Genomic DNA, 23,607 nt, shown 5'->3' on the forward strand with positions numbered 1-23,607 from the left:
TGCAGCCTATGGGGGTGGGAAAAACCCCTGGCACTAGAGGGAAAACCCTGAGAGAAAAAATGCAAGAGGCAGCCGACCTAATAGTGAAGAGTCTGCTGGTTGGCTTGGGTTTGAATCAGCACACCACCATTCACTGATCTGGAATGAGTTGTCCTCTTGTGACTCACTTCCCTCACCTACGAAATGGGGCTAAATACCTTAAGAAGATGTCAGATGACTGTGTTGGGTAACAAAATAGACATAAAGCTTAAGGTGGTACCAGGTATGATTGTGAGTGCTCCATGTTTGCCCCGTGGACTAGAGCAGTGGTCATCAAAGTGTGCTCTGGCCTACCGGGCTCTAGGCACCTGCCACCCCTCCCACACCCCCTACCCCATCCCCACCAATGCTGTTTCTAAATAGTCAGGAGTCCTGCATCAAGGCATTAGTTCCCCCTTGTGCCTCTTTCCCCGATCCCCCCTCCCTGCCTCAAATGCTCCTCCCAGATGTCTGCATGGCTCGCTCCCTCACTCATGGGCTTGCACAGCGGGATCTTTGTGACCACCCAAGAGCTCCCCACTTCCTCAGCTCATTCTCTGCTTTTTCTCCATAACATATCTCTCCTCCTCTTCCAGGTCCTATTTTCCTCTGTGTGTGTGTGTGTGTGTGTGTGTGTGTGTGTGTGCGCGCGCGCCCTTCTATCTCTTCTCCTCACCCCACATTCCCTCTTAGTAAAAAGGTAAGCTCTGTGAAAGCAGGTATTTTTGTTGTTTACTGTTATATCTCTGATACCCAAAATAGCACTGCCACTGCAGGTGCTCAATACATTTTTTTTTGTCGAATCTATGAGTTAAGCACATCTTTAATTTACTATATACTAGTATATTGCCAATCAACTTTCCCAAGTGGTACTTCTGCATCTTCCCACCTGCACTGCATGCAACTCCTGTTTCACATTCTTGACACCACTCAATATTGTCAGGCTTTTAGTTTTTTTGCCAATCTGAATAGAAAATGTTATTTTATTTTAGTTTTAATTTATAGTCACATAATTACTAGGGAATTTGAACAACTTTTCATGTGTTTACTGGTCATTTTTATTTTCTCCTCAGTGAATTATATATTCATCTTTGGCCCACATTTTAAATTATATTCCAAGTATCAATCTTTTGTCAATTATATGTGTAGAGTCTAACTTCTCCAATCTGTAGTGTCTTTTAACTTTTCCAAAATGATCTTTGATGCATAGAAGTTGGCACTACATTTCTTAAAAGCAAATTATCCTATATTAATAATTTCTTAAAAGTACTTAGAATTTTTGCCAGGCCAATGTTGCTCAGTGGTTTGAGTGTCAACCCATGAACCAGCAGGTCACAGTTTGATTGACTGGGTTTTGGGCTGGATCCCCAGTAGAGGGTGTCCATGAGGCAACCAATCAATGACTCTCTCTCATCACTGATGGTTCTATCTCTATCTCCCTCTTCCTTCCTCTCTCTGAAATAAATAAAAACACATTAAAATTTTTTCAAAGTACTTAGAATTTTTCTTTATATGTAGATTTTAAAATGCATTTTAGAAAAAAGTTTTCCTCTGACATCTATTTTTCACAAGTTCTATTAATCTTTTTAAAAAATATATATTTTATTGAATTTTTACAGAGAGGAAGAGAGAGGGATAGAGAGTTAGAAACATCAATGAGAGAGAATCATCAATAAGCTGCCTCTTGCACACCCCCCACTGGGGATGTGTCCACAACCCAGGTAACATGCCCTTAACCGAATCGAACCTTTCAGTCCGCAGGCGGATGCTCTATCCACTGAGCCAAACCGGTTTCGGCTATTAATGTCTTACAGTAAATCCCAAGTGTTTCATGGTATAGATTTGGGGAGATGCTTCTCTAAGAAATAGAGAAGGACAGAGGCTCTTGAGCTACATAGAAACATGATGGGAACAGAGCACAGAGAATAAGACCAGTTGTCCCCTCATTGTGTTGGGTGGGAACGTCTGCCTCTGCCCTCTTAAGCTTGCAGAGTTATTAAAAAAAACTTCGAGTGACTCAAACAATGGCTGAATTTATCATCCCATCAGAAGGTCTTGTTTTATCAGGACATTTAACCACGCTGACATCATCCTGCATGCTTCTCTGCCATGGAGCTAGCACAGGCCTGGGAAGCTTCTTTCCGGAAACACAGTTCTGGGAATTCTCTCTCCTAACTTCACAGATGCAATGTTCTGGCTGTTCTAAGTTTGACCATTCTGGGATTGAAGTGAGGGGATTCGGTCAGGTGTGTTTATTTTAGTTTACCTAAATGACTAAGGATTATCAACTGATCGCCAAATGCCTACATTCTAGTGTGACAGAGGAGGCTTTGAGCCCAAACTTCCTTTCCTCAGATTGTCAAGCAAACATTCCAGAGTCCTTGTCAGGTTTCATACTTTAAAGATAGAAACAGGAAGAGGCCCCTTCTTATAACTCAATTCTGATCCCCTTCCTTCTCTCAATTACAGTCTCAGGTGGCCGACATTGATCATTTAAGTGATCTTTACTTTTCTCATTGTTTCCCACGACTATTCTTTTAACTTCTATTCATCTTCACACAATTCTAAATTCTAGATTAATCGAGTTAATAGTAAGGTTTTCTAGGCATTGTTAGCTCAATGATAAGTACAACATTTATAGCAATAAAAGAGTTATTAAAACAAACTAATTTAATTTAGAGATTATTATCTTTTCAAATATCATAATTATTGAAAATGTTTTAATGAAAGGAAATATTGAATAATTAAACCAAAACAATGAAGAGAAATTACTAAGTAATCAGACCAACACAATTAATAAGACAAATTACTAAGGACATGAAATAAAACCAAGGCATAATTTTAAAGCATCAAATTAAATGCCTGTAGCTTCACATGTACATAAAGAAAAAAAAATTAATAATAAATTAATAAATAAACAAGAGCAGTGATTTGGCTTGTTTCACTATAACATACTTATTTTAATGTTTTATCACCACCTTATAAGCCCCTTTCTCTTTTATTTTATTTTACTTTATTTTATTTTTATTTTATTATTACTAGAGGCCCAGTAATTCATGCACTGCTGCGGGGGGGAGGGGGGGGTTGGTGCTTTCAAAGAAGTACCTTCACCCCCTGAGCCTCATTTCCCACACCCACAAAATGGGAATGTGCCTCCCAGGGTTGTGAGGATTAAGTGGAATCACAGTTAATATTTGCCAGGTGCTTACATCACGAGGTGGGTAATATCATCTCCATTTTCACAGCTTAGGAAACAGAGGCCAAAGGTTAGAGAACTAATTAGGTGGCAGGGTCAGAACTCTGCTCCCCAAACATTAAGTCCAGAATTCTTTTTCCTCCACCCTCACTACCTCTTCTCTCTGTGGAGAAGAGAAAGGGAGGACAGAGGATCTAAAGACAACTAATTGGGGAAGGGGATTTGACGCTTCCTTTGGCGCAAGAGAGGCTGTCACCTTGAGAAGGGGCCTTTGGAAAGTCGGCTATTGCCACCACTGGGTGGTACATGAAGCACCTTGGGTTCTCACCAATCTGAGCAAGTTAAATAAGATTAATAATATTCCTCTCACTTCTACTTTCCTATTCATGTAGGTAATTATGGAAAGTCAAACTGTCCTCTCTTTGATTTTTCTTTTTAGGTATCAGCTCAGTTATTTCCACTCCAGAAATCTCTTTCTCATACCCCACACACATGCCCTCTTTAACCCACTGCCATCTTTCATTAATTCTTATCCAGTCACATCTCGATAAATCTTTCTTCCTCTTTCTGACATCCTTTGTTCCACTTACAAACTCCAAAACAGTTCTGTTCTGGTCAGGAAGCACAAAAGTAGTATTCATAATACAGCTAAACTAAGGGAAAGACCAACCATCCACTTTGAACTCTTCTAGGCTCAGTGCAATACCTTGGACAGTGAGCAGCTGTTCCCTCAGAATCTCCTCAGACCGTTCACTTCCCTCTTTATTCTAAAGGAAGGTGACCGTGGGACACAGTGGTTAATGCAGCTGTGGGCTGGCTCAGAGCCCAGTTCTCCCATTTAGAAGCTGTAGAGCTATGGGCAGCCATTTGACTTTTGCCCCAGTTTTCTCATCTGTCAGGTGGGATCAGAATTATAGGGTTATAATGAGGGTTATAATGAGGATTAAATGGGTTAATTCACTTAGAGTGCTGAGAACGGTTTCTGGCACAGACAGAGAAGAGCAAAATAAGCATGGGTTATTGATATGTCTTCAAACCTGAATATTCAATATTCAAAAATTTTTACTCTTTAAAAGACTACTATTAAAATAACCTTTTTAAAAATAATGATTTTTGACTATAAATACAGTGGTTCAGTCATATGATCAATTAAATACACTCTCACCAGGAAACCTGAAGATGCGATTACCATTCATAATATTATTTCTATGAAAAGCTTACTTTGGATTCAGAAATATTTACAGCCCAGCCGGTGGCTCAGTGGCTGGGTGTAGACCTATGAACCAGGAGGTCACAGTTGGTTCCTGGTCAGGGCACATGACTGGGTTTCAGGTTGGGGGTATGCAGGAGGGAGTGTGCAGGAGGCAGCCGGTCAGTGATTCTTTCTCATCATTGGTTTTTTTGTCTCTCTTTTCCTCTCCCTTCCTCTCTGAAATCAATAAAAATATATATTAAAAATATTTACAAATGAAAAATTTTTTAAATATATTTTATTGATTTTTACAGAGAGGAAGGGAGAGGGATAGAGAGTTAGAAACATCCATGAGAGAGAAACATCAATCAGCTGCCTCCTGCACACCCCCTACTGGGGATGTGCCCACAACCAAGGTACATGCCCTTGACTGGAATTGAACCAGGGACCGTTGAGTCCACAAGCCAACGCTCTATCCACTGAGCCAAACCGGTTTCGGCTACAAATGAAATTTTGAAGTGCATTTTATTTGAAAGATAGGGGTTGCTTATATTAAAATGCAAATGTACATAAAACTGTGCTATATAATTTACCAGAAAAATTTTTTTAAATAGGACTTACATCATAAGCAATTCGTCTATTTCCATTGGCATAGCTGGTATAGATCAGGTCCCTCTGAGAAGTGTAAATCAGAGGTGAAAAGGGTCTGGGATCTCCTTCCTTATTCACTAGTTCTATAACACAGTGTTATAGATATGTCTATAGGAGAGCTTAGGAGAGCTACTTCAGGCTACAACATTGGCACTTGCCTGAATGGTCAGTGTCTTAAAGATGAATTACTTAGCTAAGGAACTCTGATCTGCAGGGGGAAAGTACCAAGAGTGTTAAAATTAGGTTCAGGAAGAAGAAGGTACCTCCACCAGCCGTTTCCCTTTTCTCTCTTCAGACTTGGTAAAGTTCTGTTTATTTGGAATTTAGCAACACCAAAATATTATATATACAAAAGCCTAGAGTGAGCACCAAAGCCCTAATGGAACAAGTCCTGCCCCATAAATGTGTCTCCAGCACAGCAATTCTTCCATTGTAGACACAGCGGGTCCTCACAGCCAATTGGCCTGGAGGTGAATTCCTCCCAGTGAAACCAACAACAATCAAGACTTAACTACAACAAAGCTGTACACACAGTCCGCAAAGGGGTGCACCAAGAGTGTCCACATCAGGTAACTGGAAGGCTGACCCATTGAACCATATAGGACACCCAGCACACAAAGCTACCCTACCAACTCAGGGAAGCAGAGAAAATGAGGAGAAAAGGAAACAGATCACAAACGAAAGAAATGGAGGAGAACAAATGACTGGACATAGAGTTCAAAACCACGGTTACAAGGTTTTTCAAGAATTTTCTGGGAAAGGCCAAAAATTTAACAAGACCCTCGAGGATATGAAAAAGGACCAACTAGAAATTAAACATACACTGATTGAAATGAAAAATATTATACAGAGACCCAACAGCAGACTAGAGGAACACAAGAACCAAGTCAAAGATTTGGAATACAAAGAGGCAAAGGACATTCCTCTGGAGAAGCAAGAAGAGAATCCAGAAAGTTGAAGATAGTGTAAGGAGCCTCTGGGACAGCTTCAAGCATACCAACATCAGAATTATGGGGATGCCAGAAGAAGAGAGAGAGCAAGACACTGAAAACCTATGTAAAGAAATAATGACTGAAAACTTCCCCCACCGGGTGAAAGAAATAGACTTACAGGAAGTGCACAGAACCCCAAACAAAAGGAATCCAAAGAGGTCCACACCAATACATATGATAATTAAAATGCAAAGGGCAAAAGACAAAGAGAGAATCTTACAAGCAGCAAGAGAAAAATAGTTACTTATAAGAGAGCACCCATATGATTATCAGTTGATTTCTCAACAGAAACTATGCAAGCCAGAAGGGAGAGACAAGAAATATTCAAAGTGATGAATAGCAAGAACCTACAACCAAGATTACTCTACCCAGAAAAGTTATCATTCAGAATTGAAGGTCAGATAAAGAGCTTCACAGATCAAAAAAAGCTAAAGGGTTTCATCACCACCAAACCAGTATTATATAAAATGCTAAAAGGTGTTCTTTAAAAAGAGGAAAAAGAAGAAAAAAGTAAAGATAAAAATTATGAACAACAAATACATATCTAGCAACAAGTGAATCTAAAAATCAAGTGAATTAAAAATCTGAGGAACAGAATACACTGGTGAATATAATAGAATCAAGGGCATAAAATGGGAGGGGATTGATAATTCTCAGGGGGAAAGGGGTGTCTGAGTGGGGGGTACGGGAAGAGACTGGATAAAAGTCATACACCTATGGATAAGGACAGCGGGGAGGGGGGGCGTGGTGTGGGGGAGAGGTAAGGGCAGAGGGTGGGGTGGGCACTGGGGGGAGGGGAGCAATGGGGGGGAGGGGGAGAGGAGAAACAATTGTAATAATCTGAACAATAAAGATTTATTAAATTAAAAAATAAGCCTAAGCGACCGAATGACTGAATGACTGGTTGATGGGTCGCTATGACCCTCACTGACCACCAGAGGCAGACACTTGTAGATGGCCCCCTGGGAAGGCACATGGGCATTCCTTAACTATTGTCTGCTGAACCCAATGGCGTCAGCAAGTCATGCCCTGGGAACACGCCTTGCCAAAAGGTCAGCTTGACCATTTCAGTCCATGGTGTGGGGAAGTAGTTTTGATATCTAAATCCTGCCTAGCATCAGGAATGCTCAGGGCCTACTCAAGAATGCAAATAATCTCCTTTTGTCTTGACTTCTTGGTGAAATTTCCTGATATTTGGTATATAAAATAAACTCGCTGGATTGGCTCTGGGTCACTGTGCCTGTCTCTCCATCAGAAGAGGACTGTGGTCCCATCCGGTTCCAGCTTTTTCCTTCTATCTCTGTGTCTTGTCTCTTTCTTTTAATTCTCAATCTCCAGTCATCCCTACTCAGGAACTGGACCCACTCTCTAGCTGCGCTGGACACAGAGAAATACCTATAGACGCTCAACACAGGAGGTGCCCCCTGGTGGTCAGTGCACTCCCATAGCCAACCTCCCATGGCTGGCCAACCTTCCACAGTCCCACCCCCAACCAGCTAGGGTCGGCTGGCAAACCTCCTGCAGTCCCTTCCCCTGGCCACCAGCCCCGATGGTCCCGATCAGAACCTCCTGTGGCCTCTTCCCCTGGCTGGCCAACACCCCATGGTCCCTCTCCCTGGCCAGCCAGCAGGCCAACCTACCTCAGCCTCTCCTCCCACCAGCTAACCTCCCATGGCTCCTCCCCAGCCAGCCAACCTCTTACAGCCCGGATTGGCCCAGATCACCAGCCAGGCTGAGGGTCCCCACCCATGCACAAATTCATACACTGGGCCTCTAGTTTTTTTTAGTAAGATTGCCAGATTTAGGTTAAAAAACAGATACTAATTAAATTTGCTTTTCAGATACATAAGAATTAACTTTTTTTGGCACAAGTATGTCCCAAATATTGTATGACACACACACACACACATACATACTATATACTATATATATATACTATATAGACACTCCATATATATATATATATATACATACTGTATATATATATATACTATATATTGTACTGTATATATATAGTATCCTTTGTGGGTACTGAAATTCTAATTTAATTGACTGTCTTGTATTTACTCTAGTCATCCTATATGTTGGGAGATGGCTTACTTTTAGACATTTTACTTCTCTCTTTTGCTCTCTCTCTCTCTCTCTCACATTTTCATACTCTGAAAAAGTACACGTGTTTTGTAAGCAAAGTACACCAATTTGTATTTTCCTTTAAGCTTTGGAAATGACTAGAATTAGAGAACTACCAGTAGTTTTCATTTGTGTTTAAGTTGGGGAGGAAATCCATAATATCATGTAATTATATTTTGTTTCTTAGTTGGCTCTGCACAGTTCAGAAATAAGCCACAGAATTGTTTTGAATTCATACTTGTTCTCAAAAGTTAAGTGGAATCTGGTCTTGAAACAATTTAACATGAGATGATACTGCCACCTAAAGATCAGAGGCAGGTATGACTAAGAATCAGCCTCATTTCTAATTCCTGAATAAAACATGTGAGTTATGGTAACACTTGATCTAATTAATAATGCCATTCTGCCACTTACCATCATGAGTCTAACTGTCCCTCACTTATTCACTTACTTAATGAACATCTTCCTACATTTCTACTATGTGCCAGACACTATGCTAGGCTTTGAAAAATTAAAGATGTTTAAAGCCTACTTCCCTTGCCCTGACCAGTTTGGCTCAGTGGATAGAGCATAGGCCTACAGATTGGGAGGGTCCCAAGTTCGATTCCAGTCAAGGGCATGTACCTTGATTGTGGGCTCATCAAAAGCCCCGTCATTCTCACTACTGTTTATAATACACAGTAACAGTGACAAGTATACAAAACCTAGATTAGCAAGATGCATATCAAATTTAAGATGGTGGCTGCCTTTTGAAAGGGAAGTAGAGTGGCACCAGGTAGAGGTGGCTCCTGCTTTATCGGTAATGTGCCACTTATTTCATAAAAAAATATAAAACAACAAAACGTAACACCCATTCATTCTGGAGAGAGGGCACATGAATGTTTACTCTGTTTTTCTTTTAAAACATTTCAGAACTTGTAAATACGGATAATTTGGGTCGTCTTTGCTCTGGTCCCCTGGCACTGACATACTCTCTAGATTCGGTTTCCCATTTCCTCGCCAGCAAAGGCGGGAGAAGTGTGTGGAGCTCTCCCAGTCTCTTCAACCAAACGGTCTACGAGTCTAAAACCTCCCCACTCCCATCTCCACGCGGAGAGGCAATGAATGAAGCATGATGCCTCCCTTCATTTAGACTGCCTCCATCCCTCTCAACGCGCAATTCGTTCTCCAGAGGCAGGATGTGCAGTGGAAGAACTGATTTATCAATCCTTCTGAGTGTTAGATCCCTCTTTTCTGAAAGAGTCAAGTTTAGAGAAAAGAGAAAACGTCTGTCTCGTGCCTGAACAGAATAGCTATTATCAGTAATAGAGTCGCATTTCCGATCCAATGGGGCTCAGCATCGCGATTGTTACGCTGCCTTCCAAATGGTTCACCTCGCCAAATGCAGGCAACGCATCGGAAACAATCCCGGAATGGTTGCTATGGCGACACTTTGGCCCCGCCCCGGGCTTACCAAATAGCATGCTGGGAATTGTAGTGCGTAAAAGCGGACACTAGCCTAGGGGGCGGGGCAGCTTCCGGAAAGAGTGCCTCCAGCGCCAGCCTACCTTTCTCTGCTTTTGGGCCACAGAAACGCCAATGAACACCCTATGGGTTCTCCTTCCCACGCCCACAGAAGGCACAGCGGAAGGCAGGCCAATTGAATCAATACGATTCTCAAGAGCGGGGACCCACACGAGACCGGAAGAGGAGAGGCTTCCGGCTGCGGCGCGAGGCCCCGCCCCCTGACGTCACTTCCATAAACAAAGGGCGCTGTGGCGGCGCGGGGTCTGGGATGTGACCCCTGCCGAAGGTGCTGCAGCTGCGGCGGTGCTTCCGAGGCGTCGGGGTATTTGCCAGGTGAGGACGAGGACGCGATCCCCTCTTTCCTCGGGTATGAAGCGTAAGCCGAGGCACCCCCGCAATGTCCCCCTTTAGGCCCCTCCCACCGCCCACTGGCCACAGCTGGATTCCGGGCAGCGAAGGGTTGGCCGACTGGGGAGGTGAATGGGGCGAAATCGGGAGGGACTCCCAGTGGTCCCGCTCGGAGGCTGTGCGTTCCTGATCTAAAACCAGTGTGAGTAGACAACGAGCTGCTTCTAAAGGCCTTTCCTAAATGGCTCCTTGCTTCTTGGTATACAAGGAAGGATTTCAGTGCTCTTGTGCCAGAGATCTTACCTTCCTTAACGGATATACTTTTCCAGCCCCTTAGAACATCTTAGTTTAGACCACTGTTGGTCTGTTTGCATTGCTTTGGTTCCTAAATTGTTCTTCTTTTCCTGGTATCATCAAATATGTAGTAGCACTGAATTCAAAGGCCAATGTGTTTATATGTATCATAATTTTATACAGATCTTGCCACTTTGGAGTACTTATATCCCATTGCCTCTATTCAGTTGTGTGTGTGTGTATTGATTTCAGAGAGAGGAAGTGAGATGGGGAGAGAGGAACATCAGTGATGAGAGAATCACTCACGGGCTGCCTCCTGCACGCCCCCTGCTGGGAATCGAGCCTGCAGCCCTGAGCTCTGCTCTTGGATCAGTGCTCAACCACTGACCCCCACCAGCTGAGCACTATTCAGTTTTTTTGTTTTTTGTTTTTCATTTCATTTGTGTTGCATGTGAAACAGCCCCAAAATGGCTGTTCCGTTACTAAAAATGTTTCCTTCAAGGGAAAATTGTTAGCCGCGATTTCAGGGAATTTTTCACTTAGTATCTGCGATTAGACACTGGGTATTGGAGCCTTTCCTTTAAAACCTCTCATATGGAGGTGTCATAGTTCCAGATATGATTGTCAGCCTGAGCCATCTGAGCTCAATGGTTTAAATTCCAGTGAGAGGCGCACCAATTTCAGACAGTGGCAAAATACTTGTTTTTGTTATAATGCTGAATTAATTATTTAAGAGTGACATCAGTAGACCTGAATCTTTCTGAACAGTCATAGCATGATTAAATCCAACTCAACATACAAAAAAAGGCCTAATTATCCTAAGGCACTTTAGGATCTGGTGAGGTAAATAACCATGTAAATTTCTCATGACACGAAGCAATATAATTGAGAATAACTTAATATTATGCATAAATACAAAGGAAATGTCTGGGGTATTTTTAGATGGATGACTTAGGAAAATAAAGCTGGTTAATATGGAAAGTATTGAATAAACACAAGACCTTACATTTGTACTCTATGGAAGGGCCAGCTGTAACTTCATAGTGTAACAATTTTGATATTAGCAAAATTAAACATATATAGTGAAGTTCCATGTTTCTGTGGAAATAGGTAGAGAAAGTATATTAAAAATAGTTACGGAATAAGTATAATTGTACATAACTTCACTTGATCAAGGAACTAGAATCAATATTATCCCTAGGCAGACACTCACTGAGTTTTTGCTTGGTAGTTGAAATAAGGTTTCTAGTTACTAGTTAAAATTCAGATACCCTGTCAAGTACACATCTGTTTGAATCTACTTGGTTCTTCTAAGAATATATATATTTTTATTGATTTTAGAGAGGAAGGGAGAGGGAGAGAGAGATAGAAACATCAATGATGAGAATCATTAATCAGCTGTCTCCTGCTCTCCCTCTACTGGGGATGGAGCCTGCAACCTGGGCATATTCCTTTGACAAAAATTGAATCTGAGACCCTTTAATCTGCAGGCTGATGCTCTCTCTATCCACCGAGCAAAACCAGCTAGGGCTAAGAATATATTTTTGAAGGGACATCTAAAAGCCATTTGAAGCTTGAGTCAGGCTGGGAATATCAAGTGGCTGTTTTGTTTATGTTTTTTTTATGTATTGTTCCCCTTCAGTAATGTAGGTTTTTGCAGGGCAGGGGCTCTGCCTTGTTCACTGCCATCTCCTCAATGCCCAGAGTAGTGCTAGGAAATTGAGAGAGAGTTCATATTTATGGGATGAGTGAATAAAGAAAGTGGTGAAACTTTTTTTTGTCACTTTGGCTTAGGGCTTCTGTGTAAAAATCTGGTAGATTAAATTTAAGGCACCCCGTTGTAACTTTTTTTTTTTTTTTTTTTTTTTTTTAACAATCTCTGAATTTCTTGATTGGCTTTAGCCTATGAAGTGGTTGTCGAACCTTTTTCATTTTGGCGTATAAAGCATACATGTGTAATTTTGCCTATTTCCTTAGATCATAAGAAGCTGGCCTTGGTGTAATAAGGAACTTACAATGGAGGAGCGGAAAGTGAAGAGGAGAAGTCCTAAGTCTTTTAGTGCCCACTCTACTCAGGTTGTTAATGCCAAAAAAAATGCCATTCCAGTTAGTAAAAGCACAGGGTTTTCAAATCCTGCATCACAGTCAACTTCACAGCGACCAAAGTTAAAAAGGTGACTATTTTTTTTCTTCATATTATCACAACACAATGCTATTGAAGTAAATACTAAATCCTATAATTCTTATAATATTTTTTCTCTTGACTTTTAAAAACAATTGAAGCATATATTATTTGTGTTTTTGAAAAAAATTATGAAGTTTAAAGTGCATGTATATAGTTTAGAAAGTGCAAAATGAATGATGGGTTTGAAGGTCCTTACTTTGTCTCAGATTAAAATAAACAGAGCAAGAAAACTTGTAGAAAAAAGCTGATGAGCTAGCCAGAACTGAAATTAAAGGAGGTATGGGATTCTTTGTTCTTTTTATTTTTTATTATTTTTTTTTTTTAACTAAGATGAGTGTGCTTTGGTAGTTTTTAAGTTTTAAAAAGTGTGGTTTCATTGTTTTTGTAGAAATGATTTGTATGGATTGTAAAAATTGGGACACAGGAAGAATTCAAAGCAGAAATTTAAAGCACTAAGTAATCATTACTGTTTGGTGATCATCCTTTGTCTTCAGGCTCCAAAGGAAACAGGAATGGTGTTTAAATGTGTAACCTATTACTGGTGTATATGTGTGAATATTTTGTAGTATTAAAGGGGGGGTGGTAATGGGGGAATAAGGACACATATATAACACCTTAATCAATAAAGAAATTTTTAAAAAATAAAGAAACTTACTTCCAATTGCAAGCACCTGGTGGAGAGTCGGTTAAGGAAGTAATGCGTGTAATACTCTGTAGCCATTGGGTTTCCACTAAAGAAAAGATTCTTGCCTTGATGATGGTCTCTCACTCTGAGGAAACAAAAGGAACATTCCAATAGGAATTAAATGATAAAACAACAAGAGTTATGAGGGTTTCATAAATTATCATACTGGAAAAGAGTTTTCCTTCTGGAGGAGTTTAACTTAGAGTCAGATTTTGAATATGGTTATGGTTGGTGGGAAAAGAAAGCTAAGAGATTTTAAAGGCAATCACTCCTTTCCCTAAATTCTTACAGCAGTTTATTTATATCTCATCGTCATTTTCTACCTTGTACTTTTATTTCTCTACCTTCCTGTGGAGTTTAGGCTTCCTGAGGACACGGGCTCTCTTGATAATCCTTATGTGGCAGACAGTGCTTACAATATGGCTTTGCACCTAGTATAATTTCAATGAGTGCTTTTTTATTGTTGAATTATTTTAATATAAAATGAGACAGTGTAACAGATCAAAAACACTGAAGGGAATCACAGATAATAAAGCTACTGAAGGACCGGGACCGGTTTGGCTCAGTGGATAGAGTGTCGGCCTGCGGACTGGAGGGTTCGATTCCGGTCAAGGGCATGTACCTTGATTGCGGGCACACCCCCAGAGGGGGTTTGTGCAAGAGGCAGCTGGTCGATGTTTCTCTCTCATCGACATTTCTAACTCTCTGTCCCTCTCAATTCCTCTCTGTGTAAAATCAATAAAATATATTAAAAAAAACAAATAAAGCTACTGAAGGGATTGAATTAAATAAATTTATATGATCTGATTTTAGTTTTTAAAAAATAAATTTCCAATTGAAAGAAAATGTAAGCATTTGACATACTAAAACCTTATAGTTAAAAATAGTTTATCTCAGATTTTTTAAAAAATATGTTTTTATTGAATTTAGAGAGGAAAGGAGAGGGAGAGAAACATCAATGATGAGAGAAAATCATTAATTGGCTGCCTCCTGCACACTCCCCCACTGGGGATTGAACCCGAAACCCAGCATGCACCCCTGATTGGAATCGAACCTGGGACCCTTCAGTCTGTAGTCCGGCGCTCCATCCACTGAGCCAAACCAGCTAAAGCTATCTCAGATTTTAGTGTGAAAATGGGTCTCTTGGGAATCTTTTTAAAATGCAGATTCCAAATCAGTCTGGGGTAGGGCCCCAGCTAAGCATTTCTAATAAGCTCACAGGTGAAGTTGATGCCATGGGTCTTAGCACTTTGAGTAGCAAGGTCCTAAGTAATGGATTAAACATGTATGTAAGACACATGTATGTCTAACATGTATGTAAGACACAGATTTTGCTTTGTGAAGAGCTGTTACTAACCTATTGTCTGCAGCTTATTTTTTCTAAGTTGATTTCTTGTAAAGAGTATTAGTTTCTTTCTTGCTACCCCCTCTGCCACACCCACCATCTTCATCTTATCCTTATTGTGGTGAGTACAGTTGTAGAAAAGATGTCTTCATGCAACATTACAAAGAAACTAACTGAGTGCTGAATATGTGTGTGTGTGTGTCAGGATTGTAGTATGTATTGAGTTTCACAGATAATATACAACCCCGTCTTCCTTTTTTGACTGGTGAACTCCTACTTATTCTTTCTGGCTTCACTCACATGTCACCGTTAGGAAGTTTTCCCTGGCTGTGCCTCGGCTGAGTGAACTGCTCTGTCTCTGTTCCCGTATCACGGGGTGCATAGCACCATTACTCTAGTGTAGGAGAGCCTGGTATGGGCTAGATACATGCAGTCTAGGAGTTCTAAAAAGGCCTTCCTGAGGAAGTGGCATCTGAACTGAGATAAAGATGGGAGTGAGGAGAAGGATGCTGTTGCAGACAGAGTTAGCATGTAGTTAGGTAAAAGAATAGAATTATAGGAAGCCAACAAGATTCAGAATGTCGCAGGGGTCCTCAAACTTTTTAAAGTGGGGGCCAGATCACGGTCCCTTAGAGAGCTGGAGGGCCGGACTATATGAACTACTAATTCCTACTGTAACACCTCGGCTGCGCTCACTGCCCAAAAAACCTGGCGGGCCGGATCAGACTCCTCTGCGGGCCACATGTGGCCCGCGGGCCGTAGTTTGAAGACGCCTGGTAGAGCATACATAGACAAGAGAAGATAGGGTTTCTTAAGGATATCGGGCTTTATCCAGCAGGCGGTGCAAAGCTACTGAAGGGGTTGACTTAATATGATCTGATTTTACTTTTAAAAAAATTGACTTGGCCGAAACCTGTTTGGCTCAGTGGATGAAGCGTCGGCCTGTGGACTGAAGGGTCCCAGGCTCGATTCCGGTTAAAGGCATGTACCTTGATTGTGGGCACATCCCCAGTGGGAGGTGTGCAGGAGGAAGCTGATCGGTGTTTCTCTCTCATCAATGTTTCTAACTCTCTCTCTAACTCTCCCTTCTTCTCTGTAAAAAAATCAATAAAATATATTTTTTAAAAATTGACTTGGCTGGTCTATGGGGAGACTTCATAAGGGGCTCAGAGACAACACATAGAGACAGGAAGACCAGTTAGGAAGTGTTAGAGGGTTCACTCAAGAGACAGGGTAGTCTCAGTGGAGAGAGAAGTAGGAAGATTAGAGAAGTATCGGTGGTTATGATCAATAGGACTTCATGATTGTATGTGGAGGCCTTAGGAAGTTGGAGTCGAGGTTAATAACAGGCTTTAGCACTCCATCATATAGTGATTTGTAATTTATGTGACTTCCTTTCTCCTTAGACTGGGCACTCTTCCGTGCAAGGACTGATGCAGTGTGCATCTTTATATATCCAGTATCTGGCATAGTGTCAGCTACGGAGTAGGGACTCCATAACCACTTGTTGAACAACGGATAGTTCAAGAAACAAATAGAGTAAAGTTTAAAAGGAAAAGGTGTATGTTTTACTGAGAAATAAAATATGAAACATGGCCTTGGCTGGTTTGGCTCAATTGATTGGAGCATCATGCACACCAAAGAGTTGTGTGTTTGATCCATGGTCGTGGTTTGTAGGGGAGGCAACCAACTTACGTGTCTCTCTCATATTGATGTTCCTGTCTCTCCTTCGCTCTCTAAAAACAAATCTATTAAAAATATATGAAACATAAGATAGTAAAAACACGAATTTTTAGTCTTTTGTCATCCAAAGGATGTGCATATTATATAAATGTACTAACCAAACTTTTTATATACCTTAGTAGTTATGTTTTATATATTTATGTGAGATTTTTCACAACTTGTTCTTTTAATTTCTAGCTTGATTTTATTTAATACTGAATTTGTTCTGATTTCTTGTTTTTAAGGGAAAATTTAATTCAGAAATTTTGCTTAACCGAGAACCGTCTGAAAATATAAAGACAGGTATACGCAACCAGTTTTTATTTGTATCTTATTTGCAGAGTGATGAAAGAAAAGACAAAACCTCAGGGTGGAGAGGGAAAAGGTGCTCAGTCAACCCCGATTCAGCATTCCTTTCTCACCGATGTCTCAGACGTGCAGGAGATGGAGAAGGGGCTTCTCAGCCTTTTGAATGACTTCCATTCTGGGAAACTTCAAGCATTCGGTAAGCAATGGATGTTTGTACTTACCACTTTTCAACTGGCTTACATCCTATTTTCTGTATGTATTTTGTTATTCCTTTTAACAGTGTCATTTTCTTTTGCTTTTTTAAAAAAAAAGAGTCCAGAAGCATAAAATGCAGTCATTTGAGATTTCATTTATCAATTAAATTGTACTACTGTGTATATAATTGAAAATATTGCGTTGTGTGCTTCATAACGTTCTACATGCTTCATGAATATTTTCATATTTTTTTAAAGGAGGAATAACTAATTGGTTGACAAGGGATTTGTGGTTGAAGTATTTATATGACTCTTAATTTCATCGAGATTATTATAAAATGTTTGAATACTTGATTCAAATGAGAGTTGTCAAATTGGAGATAATTATACCTGAGGAATAGTTGTTGTTGTTGTTGTTGTTGTTTTAAATCTTTCCTATCTGATTTGTTTAGTGCTCATTTCTTAGGTTGTCATTGTTTTTCGGTCAGAAATTTGACTTTCTGTATCCAGAAAATATTCAATCATTAACAGAGCAATTTACAAAAGACAATGATAATCAATTTCTTTTGCAGCACCTAGAGTTTAAGAGTATTTTCTCTATCTTAATCTTTATTAATGTTTTGGAATGTTCCCCCAGGAAATGAATGTTCCATTGAACAGATGGAGCATGTTCGGGGAATGCAGGAGAAATTAGCTCGCTTGAATTTGGAGCTGTATGGGGAGTTAGAGGAACTTCCTGAGGATAAGAGGAAGACAGCTAGCGATTCTAATCTGGATAGGCTTCTTTCTGATGTGAGTATAGTTCTTTCTCTTAATTCTTTTTTTTTTTTTTTTTTTTTTTAGATTTTTATTGATTTCAGAGAGGAAGGGAAAGGGAAAGAGATAGAAGACTCAATGATGAGAGAGGATCATTGATTGGCTGTCTCCTATACACCCTGGGGATCAAATCTGCAACCCAGGCCTGTGCCCCAACGGAGAATTAAACTGTGACCTCCAGGTTCATAGGTCAACACTTAACCTCTAAGCCAGTGTTTTTCAACCTTTTTTGGGCAAAGGCACACTTGTTTCATGAAAAAAATCACGAGGCACACCACCATTAGAAAATGTTAAAAAATTTAACTCTGTGCCTATATTGACTATATATAAAGTAATTCTCTTGAATAGGAATCAAATAAACACAAAGAAAGTATTTTATAATTACTTTATTATGAAATATTAAGTAAACAAAATAGTGAAAAATTATAAAATTCTTGTCTTGTCTGCACCTACGGCACACCAGGCAACATCTCGCGGCACACTGGAACAGTGGTTGAAAAACGCTGCTCTAAGCCACACCTGCTGGGCTCTCTTTATTCTTAAATATTTTATTGAGATAAAATTTAGTGTTTTAACTACCGTATTTTCCGGCGTATAAGACGACCCCCCTAATTTTTACAGTTAAAACATAGGTTTAGGCCTATATTTGCTGTATAAGACTACCTCCCACTTCCGAGGCAACACCTCTCTGACTCTGGCCAATCTGAGCAGGCTTTTTTTCGTTTCAAAAGTCGTCTTATACGCTGGAAAATACGGTATTGTAAAGTATACTGCAGACATCACCACCAATTTCAGAAGGTCTTCATCACTCCAAAAAGAAACCGTATAAGTCTCAGTTCTCCCCTTACCCTCCCCCTAGCAACCATGAATCTACTTTCTGTCCCTATGAATTTACCTATTCTGGATATCTTATAATATTTTATAATAATTTTATAAAATTAATATTTTATAATAATAAAAGCATAATATGCTAATTAGACTGGATGTCCTTCCGGACGAAGCCAGGACTGCGAGGGAAGCCCGGGTCCTGGGTGCCTGCCAGTGGTCAGAGGGAAGCCCGGGTCCCGGGTGCTAGAGGGAAGCCGGTGTCAGCAGCCAGGGGAAGGAAGGCCTACTCTTGCATGAATTTCGTGCATCAGGCCTCTAGTATATATGTAAAAGCCTAAGCGACTGTTACAACCAAATGACCGGAATGACTGGTTGACTAGTTGTTGTGATGCGCACTGACCACCAGGGGGCAGACACACAACGCAGGAGCTTCCCCCTGGTGGTCAGTGCACTCTCACAGCCAACTTACCAAGGCCAGTCAGCCTTCCCTGGTCCCTCCCCTCTTGGCCAGCAAACCTCCCCTGATTCCTCTCTTTGTCCCTTCCCCTGTCCGGCAGGCCTCAGACCCTGGCCAGCAGCCAGCAGGCCCCGGTCGGCCTGACCCCGATTGGGACTGGGTGAGATAGCCCCGATAGGCCCTGATCACCGGCCAGGCCTAGGGACTCTACTGTGCATGAATTTTGTGTACCAGGCCTCTAGTTGCATATAAGTTGAATCATGCAACATGTGGCTTTTTGTTGGTATTCTTTCACTTAGTGTAATTTTTTCAGGTTTCATCCATGCTATACTTTACTCTTTTTTTTTAAGAAACATAATCCAAAGAAATTATGCATATATTCTGAGAATGCTGGCTAATCTTCAAGCAAAATATTACCTTCTATACATATATGATAATATCTTAAGATGCAGAAGGTAGTATGTCAAAAAATCCTAACATGATTAATACATATTGCCTTATTTATTCAGGGTAGTTACTTATTTTTAAATATAGAACTACATTTGGTAATTATGGTAATTTAACACATTTCCATGTGTACTAGCTTGCTAGAGTTGCCATAACAAAGTACTGGGTGGCCTAAACCACAGAAATATATTTCCTCATAGTTCTGGAGGCTAAGAATTGAAGATAAGGTACTGGCAGGGTAGTTTCTTCTGAGGCCTCTTTCCTTGGCTTGTAGATGGCCATTTTCAAGTTCTCCCTCTGGGCATGGGTACCTGTGTCCAAATTTCCTCTTCTTGTCATATCGGATTAGGGCCCAACTCATTTTAACTGAATTACCTCTTTAAAGACCCTGTCTCCAAATACTGTCACATTCTAAGGTATTTGGGATAGGACTCAAAAATGAATTTTGGGAGGACGTAAGTCAGCCCCATAACACCATCTATGATTCTTACACTGAGAAGTGTGAACTAAATTTGCCTCATTAAATCTTTTTTTGAACAAAGATAGATAAAAATTGAATTCAATGTACTTCAGTTTAAAAATAGTTTCCTAGTCACCAGTGACATTTTATTGTTTTTTTCTATCTTTTGAATAGGTCAAAGTGAGGGAAATTATATGCCCATTCTTTAAAAATTTCATGCTTATACTTCTATTTCAAGTCTACTGTTTGTTTTTTTAATATACTTTATTGATTTTTTACAGAGAGGGATAGAGAATTAGAAACATTGCTGAGAGAGAAATATCAATCATTTGCCTCCTACACACCCTCTACTGGGTATGTGCCGGTAACCAAGCTACATGCCCTTGACTGGAATTGAACCTGGGAACCTTGAGTCCACAGGCCGACACTCTATCCACTGAGCCAAACCAGTTAGAGCTCAAGTATACTGTTTTCAGTGTTGCATCTATTTCCTTTTACAAATATAAGCTTAATTTGTAATACATTTAAGAGAGTGACTATGGTGTGCTGAAAATAACACCAAATTTGAAACCAGAAAGCCTTTGCTTAGTCCAGGGTCTGCATTTATAACTCTGAGCAGTTTAACATTTCTGTAAGTCAGATTTTTCCCTGTGGGGATGATTAATTCTACCTCATACTGAAAATTGAATGTCATGTGAAATCTTTTTGTAATCCATAAAGGTTTTAAAGATTTTGATTATTAAAATGGCAACTTTTGTCTTTTAAAAACTATTATTAGAAAAGACTATAATTGTGCATAATTTTAAGCATACTTAGGAATCTCCAGTTGTATCATCTGATTTAATTCCCTCCACATATTCTTATTTAACAAATGCTAAAGCTACTTCATAATTATTTTGCATAACTTCCCAATCTGGAAATTTTAGTATTTTGCTTTTTCATTTAAAGAAAGCTTACATGAAAAATAATTTATTTTAAAATTATATTTATAATATTTATTATGTTTATATTATAAAAGTTAAAATATGTGTTTCTTTATGTTACAGTTAGAAGAATTGAATTCTTCCATGTATCCTTTGTCTGATATCAACAGTGAAAAGTCTACAAATTGTAATTTCTGATGAATAATCCCAATCATGTATTAGAAAGATGTGATTTTTAGATCTATTGAACAAAGGCACCTATTATTATTTAGTAGGGCCATCTCTCTTCCCCTTTAGTTTCCAAATGGAATTTTCTAGTTGTTTTGTTTTTGGTTTGTTCTGCTTTACTTTGTTTTGTTTTGTGTTTTTAAAACAAAATAAAAATACTTTTTCATTAAGAGAATTGAGGATTAGACTAGTTGTCATATAAATTATTTTGAATCTTATATTCTAAATGGCAGTTGGATATCCCAATATATATGCTTAATTTAATATTATTACATAGAATATTATAAATGCATAAAATTGAGAATTAGACATTTAAGTGATACATAGCTTGTAAAGTGACATTTTTAAATTAAGTTTACAATGTGTATTATAAGATTTACTTAAAGGAAAGCACCAAGGTACATGTAAAATATTCATGTTTTGACATTTTATTAATAATTTAGAGCAACTATTTGAGGAACTTAAAAAATTTTTTTTACATAGTGATAGGTATAATGTGAGGCCCATAAGAACAGTAAAAAATAATTCTACCTTCAAAATAATTCCATTTGGGAAGACATCCCCTTTGAACCAAAAATGAAATATTGGAAAAGGATACTGTAGAGTCAAGAGATTTAATTTTTGAAATTTGCTTCCACATTTTGATAATGTAACCTTGGTCAAATTGTATAACATCTCAGTATCCTCTGTAATATGAGGTGATTACTACATATAATAATGTGTATGAAATTTTCCAAACCACATTATGTATGTAAAATGTATAAATATATATATTTACATATGTATGTAATAAATTACTCTTAGTACTGTAACATATACTGATACTAATTGCTGAACTTCAGTTTTGAGTCAGTGATTATTTTTTAAGTCTTCAAATTCTAGGAATAGTATAATTACTTCACTACATTTAAAAATTGTCTTATCACTTCTAAGTTCCTCAAAAGCAACATAGGCACTTTCCCTTTAGACATATTTCTTTTTTCTTTTCTTTTTTTAATGCCTCTGTTTCTTAGCTCCTGCGTGTAATTTCCAGAAATTTAAAAGAATTACTTATTGTAGAATGAAAATCTTAACTCATGAATTCAGACAAAAACTGCATTTGACAGAAGCACAAGATGTTCCAAATACTTCTACCAGCTAAAATGAAATGCAGTTGCTTCCTTGTGGTTTGAAGAAAAGCAGCTTTCTTTACTTTTCCAGCTGAATCCAGTAGCAGAAGAATCCTCCACATTAAGGAATTAAAAGTAATTAAAGTGCAACTGTCATGATTTCCTCATAACTGCTTGTGGTCAATTTGACGTGCTGTAATTCACCATAACTGGAGGCTAGGCCTTGTGGAAGGCTTAATCAGGAAACGATACACAGGTTGTGCTGCTATGCTTATTGTTGTTGCCTTCTGGGTTATACTTGAAATGCATTGTGCTAAATGTTGTTGCTAGGGCTGAGGGCTTCTCCTTCCTGAGCTCACCAGACTCACTCCCCTGGTGATCTGAGTTGATGATGCACAGGCTTTTTGTGGCAGTCCCGCTTCCGTTTACGTCAGACAATCGTACGCACACCGGTGTGTTTGCCAATGGCCAGTGGTAACAAATAGTGAAATGAGTATTTGTGAAATTTGCTATTTTTAATAAAGTGGTTATTTTAAATTTGTCTCTGTGGTCTATTTGGAAGAAACCCGTAGTTTTCAGTCAGGGAATTAAAAGAGTTCAATTCTCAAAAGCAAACTGTTCTCATAAAATTGGAGGTTCTGTAACTTCCTTGCAAATTTCGCATCTTGTGCCCATTGAAATGTGGATATAATGAGAGGAGCATGAGCTGTAAAGTCAGACCTTCATCTGAATCCCCATTCTGCTCCTTAGCTTTGTGCTCGTGTACATTTATTCGGTTTATCTAAGTTTCATGTTTGTTTTTATCCAGAAAAAGAGATTAATAACCAACTCCTAGAGGTTGTTATGAAGAAGTAAAAAAGTGTGCACTAAAATGCTGAGCACAGTAGCTGACATTGGCCTCATGACCAATTGGCCTCATTTTATACAATTTGATTGAAATAACCCATAACCATATACCATAAAATTTACCATTTGGGGGTATATAATCCAGTGGTTTTTAGTATATTAAGAGGGTTGTGCACCCACCACCATAATCTGATTCATCACCTCAAAAAGAAGCCCATTAGCAGTCACACCCCGGTCTCCAAACCCCCAGCACTTGGTAACCAGTAATCTACTTCTTGTCTGAATTTGCCTGTTCAGGATATCCTCTACAAAGGGAGTCATTTCTCTTAGTGTAATGTTTTTAGAGTTCATTCATGTGGCAGCATGTATCAGTACTTCATCTCCTTTCACAGCTAAATCATATTCCATCATACAGATAAGTCACATTTTGTTTATCGATTCATACAGCTCAGTTGCCTTCACCGTAGACAAGAGACCTCCACGATTCTGCCTCATTTTCAGACCTCAGACACAAGCACTTAATTGGGGGTGGGGAGAATGGAAACCCATTAAATGACCATTTTTATAAGTGATGGTTTCAGTCATTTGGGGGTTTCTGAGTCAAAAGGATTTTGACCAACTTATCTAATCGGTCCTTTGAATATCCCTTTTAAAAACAGGAAATCACGAGAGCATCAGCTACAACCCGGGAAATGTTTCTGTTGGGTTGAGAAAATCGGGATTCGA

General features: G+C 39.4%; 1 protein-coding gene across 3 annotated transcripts; it reads left to right on the forward strand.

The window, feature by feature from the left end:
- Positions 1–9,895: 9,895 nt before the first annotated feature.
- On the forward strand, positions 9,896–22,572 carry CCDC28A (coiled-coil domain containing 28A). 3 transcript variants are annotated; one of them, XM_036413454.2, is made up of 6 exons: positions 9,896–10,052; positions 12,305–12,501; positions 16,606–16,769; positions 17,405–17,559; positions 20,822–20,844; positions 22,013–22,572. In XM_036413454.2, the coding sequence occupies exons 2-6, from the start codon at positions 12,344–12,346 to the stop codon at positions 22,065–22,067; spliced, it is 555 nt and encodes a 184-aa protein (XP_036269347.1). In that variant the 5' UTR covers positions 9,896–10,052; positions 12,305–12,343; the 3' UTR covers positions 22,068–22,572. The 3 variants fall into 3 exon arrangements, with proteins under 3 accessions (XP_036269347.1, XP_045428894.1, XP_036269349.1); XM_045572938.1 differs by having other exon boundaries at positions 9,896–10,018; XM_036413456.2 differs by lacking the exon at positions 9,896–10,052 and adding an exon at positions 10,211–10,233.
- Positions 22,573–23,607: the final 1,035 nt, after the last annotated feature.

The sequence above is a fragment of the Pipistrellus kuhlii genome, unplaced genomic scaffold (genome assembly GCF_014108245.1).
Source record: "Pipistrellus kuhlii isolate mPipKuh1 unplaced genomic scaffold, mPipKuh1.p scaffold_m20_p_5, whole genome shotgun sequence".
Classification (NCBI taxonomy): Eukaryota; Metazoa; Chordata; class Mammalia; order Chiroptera; family Vespertilionidae; genus Pipistrellus; species Pipistrellus kuhlii.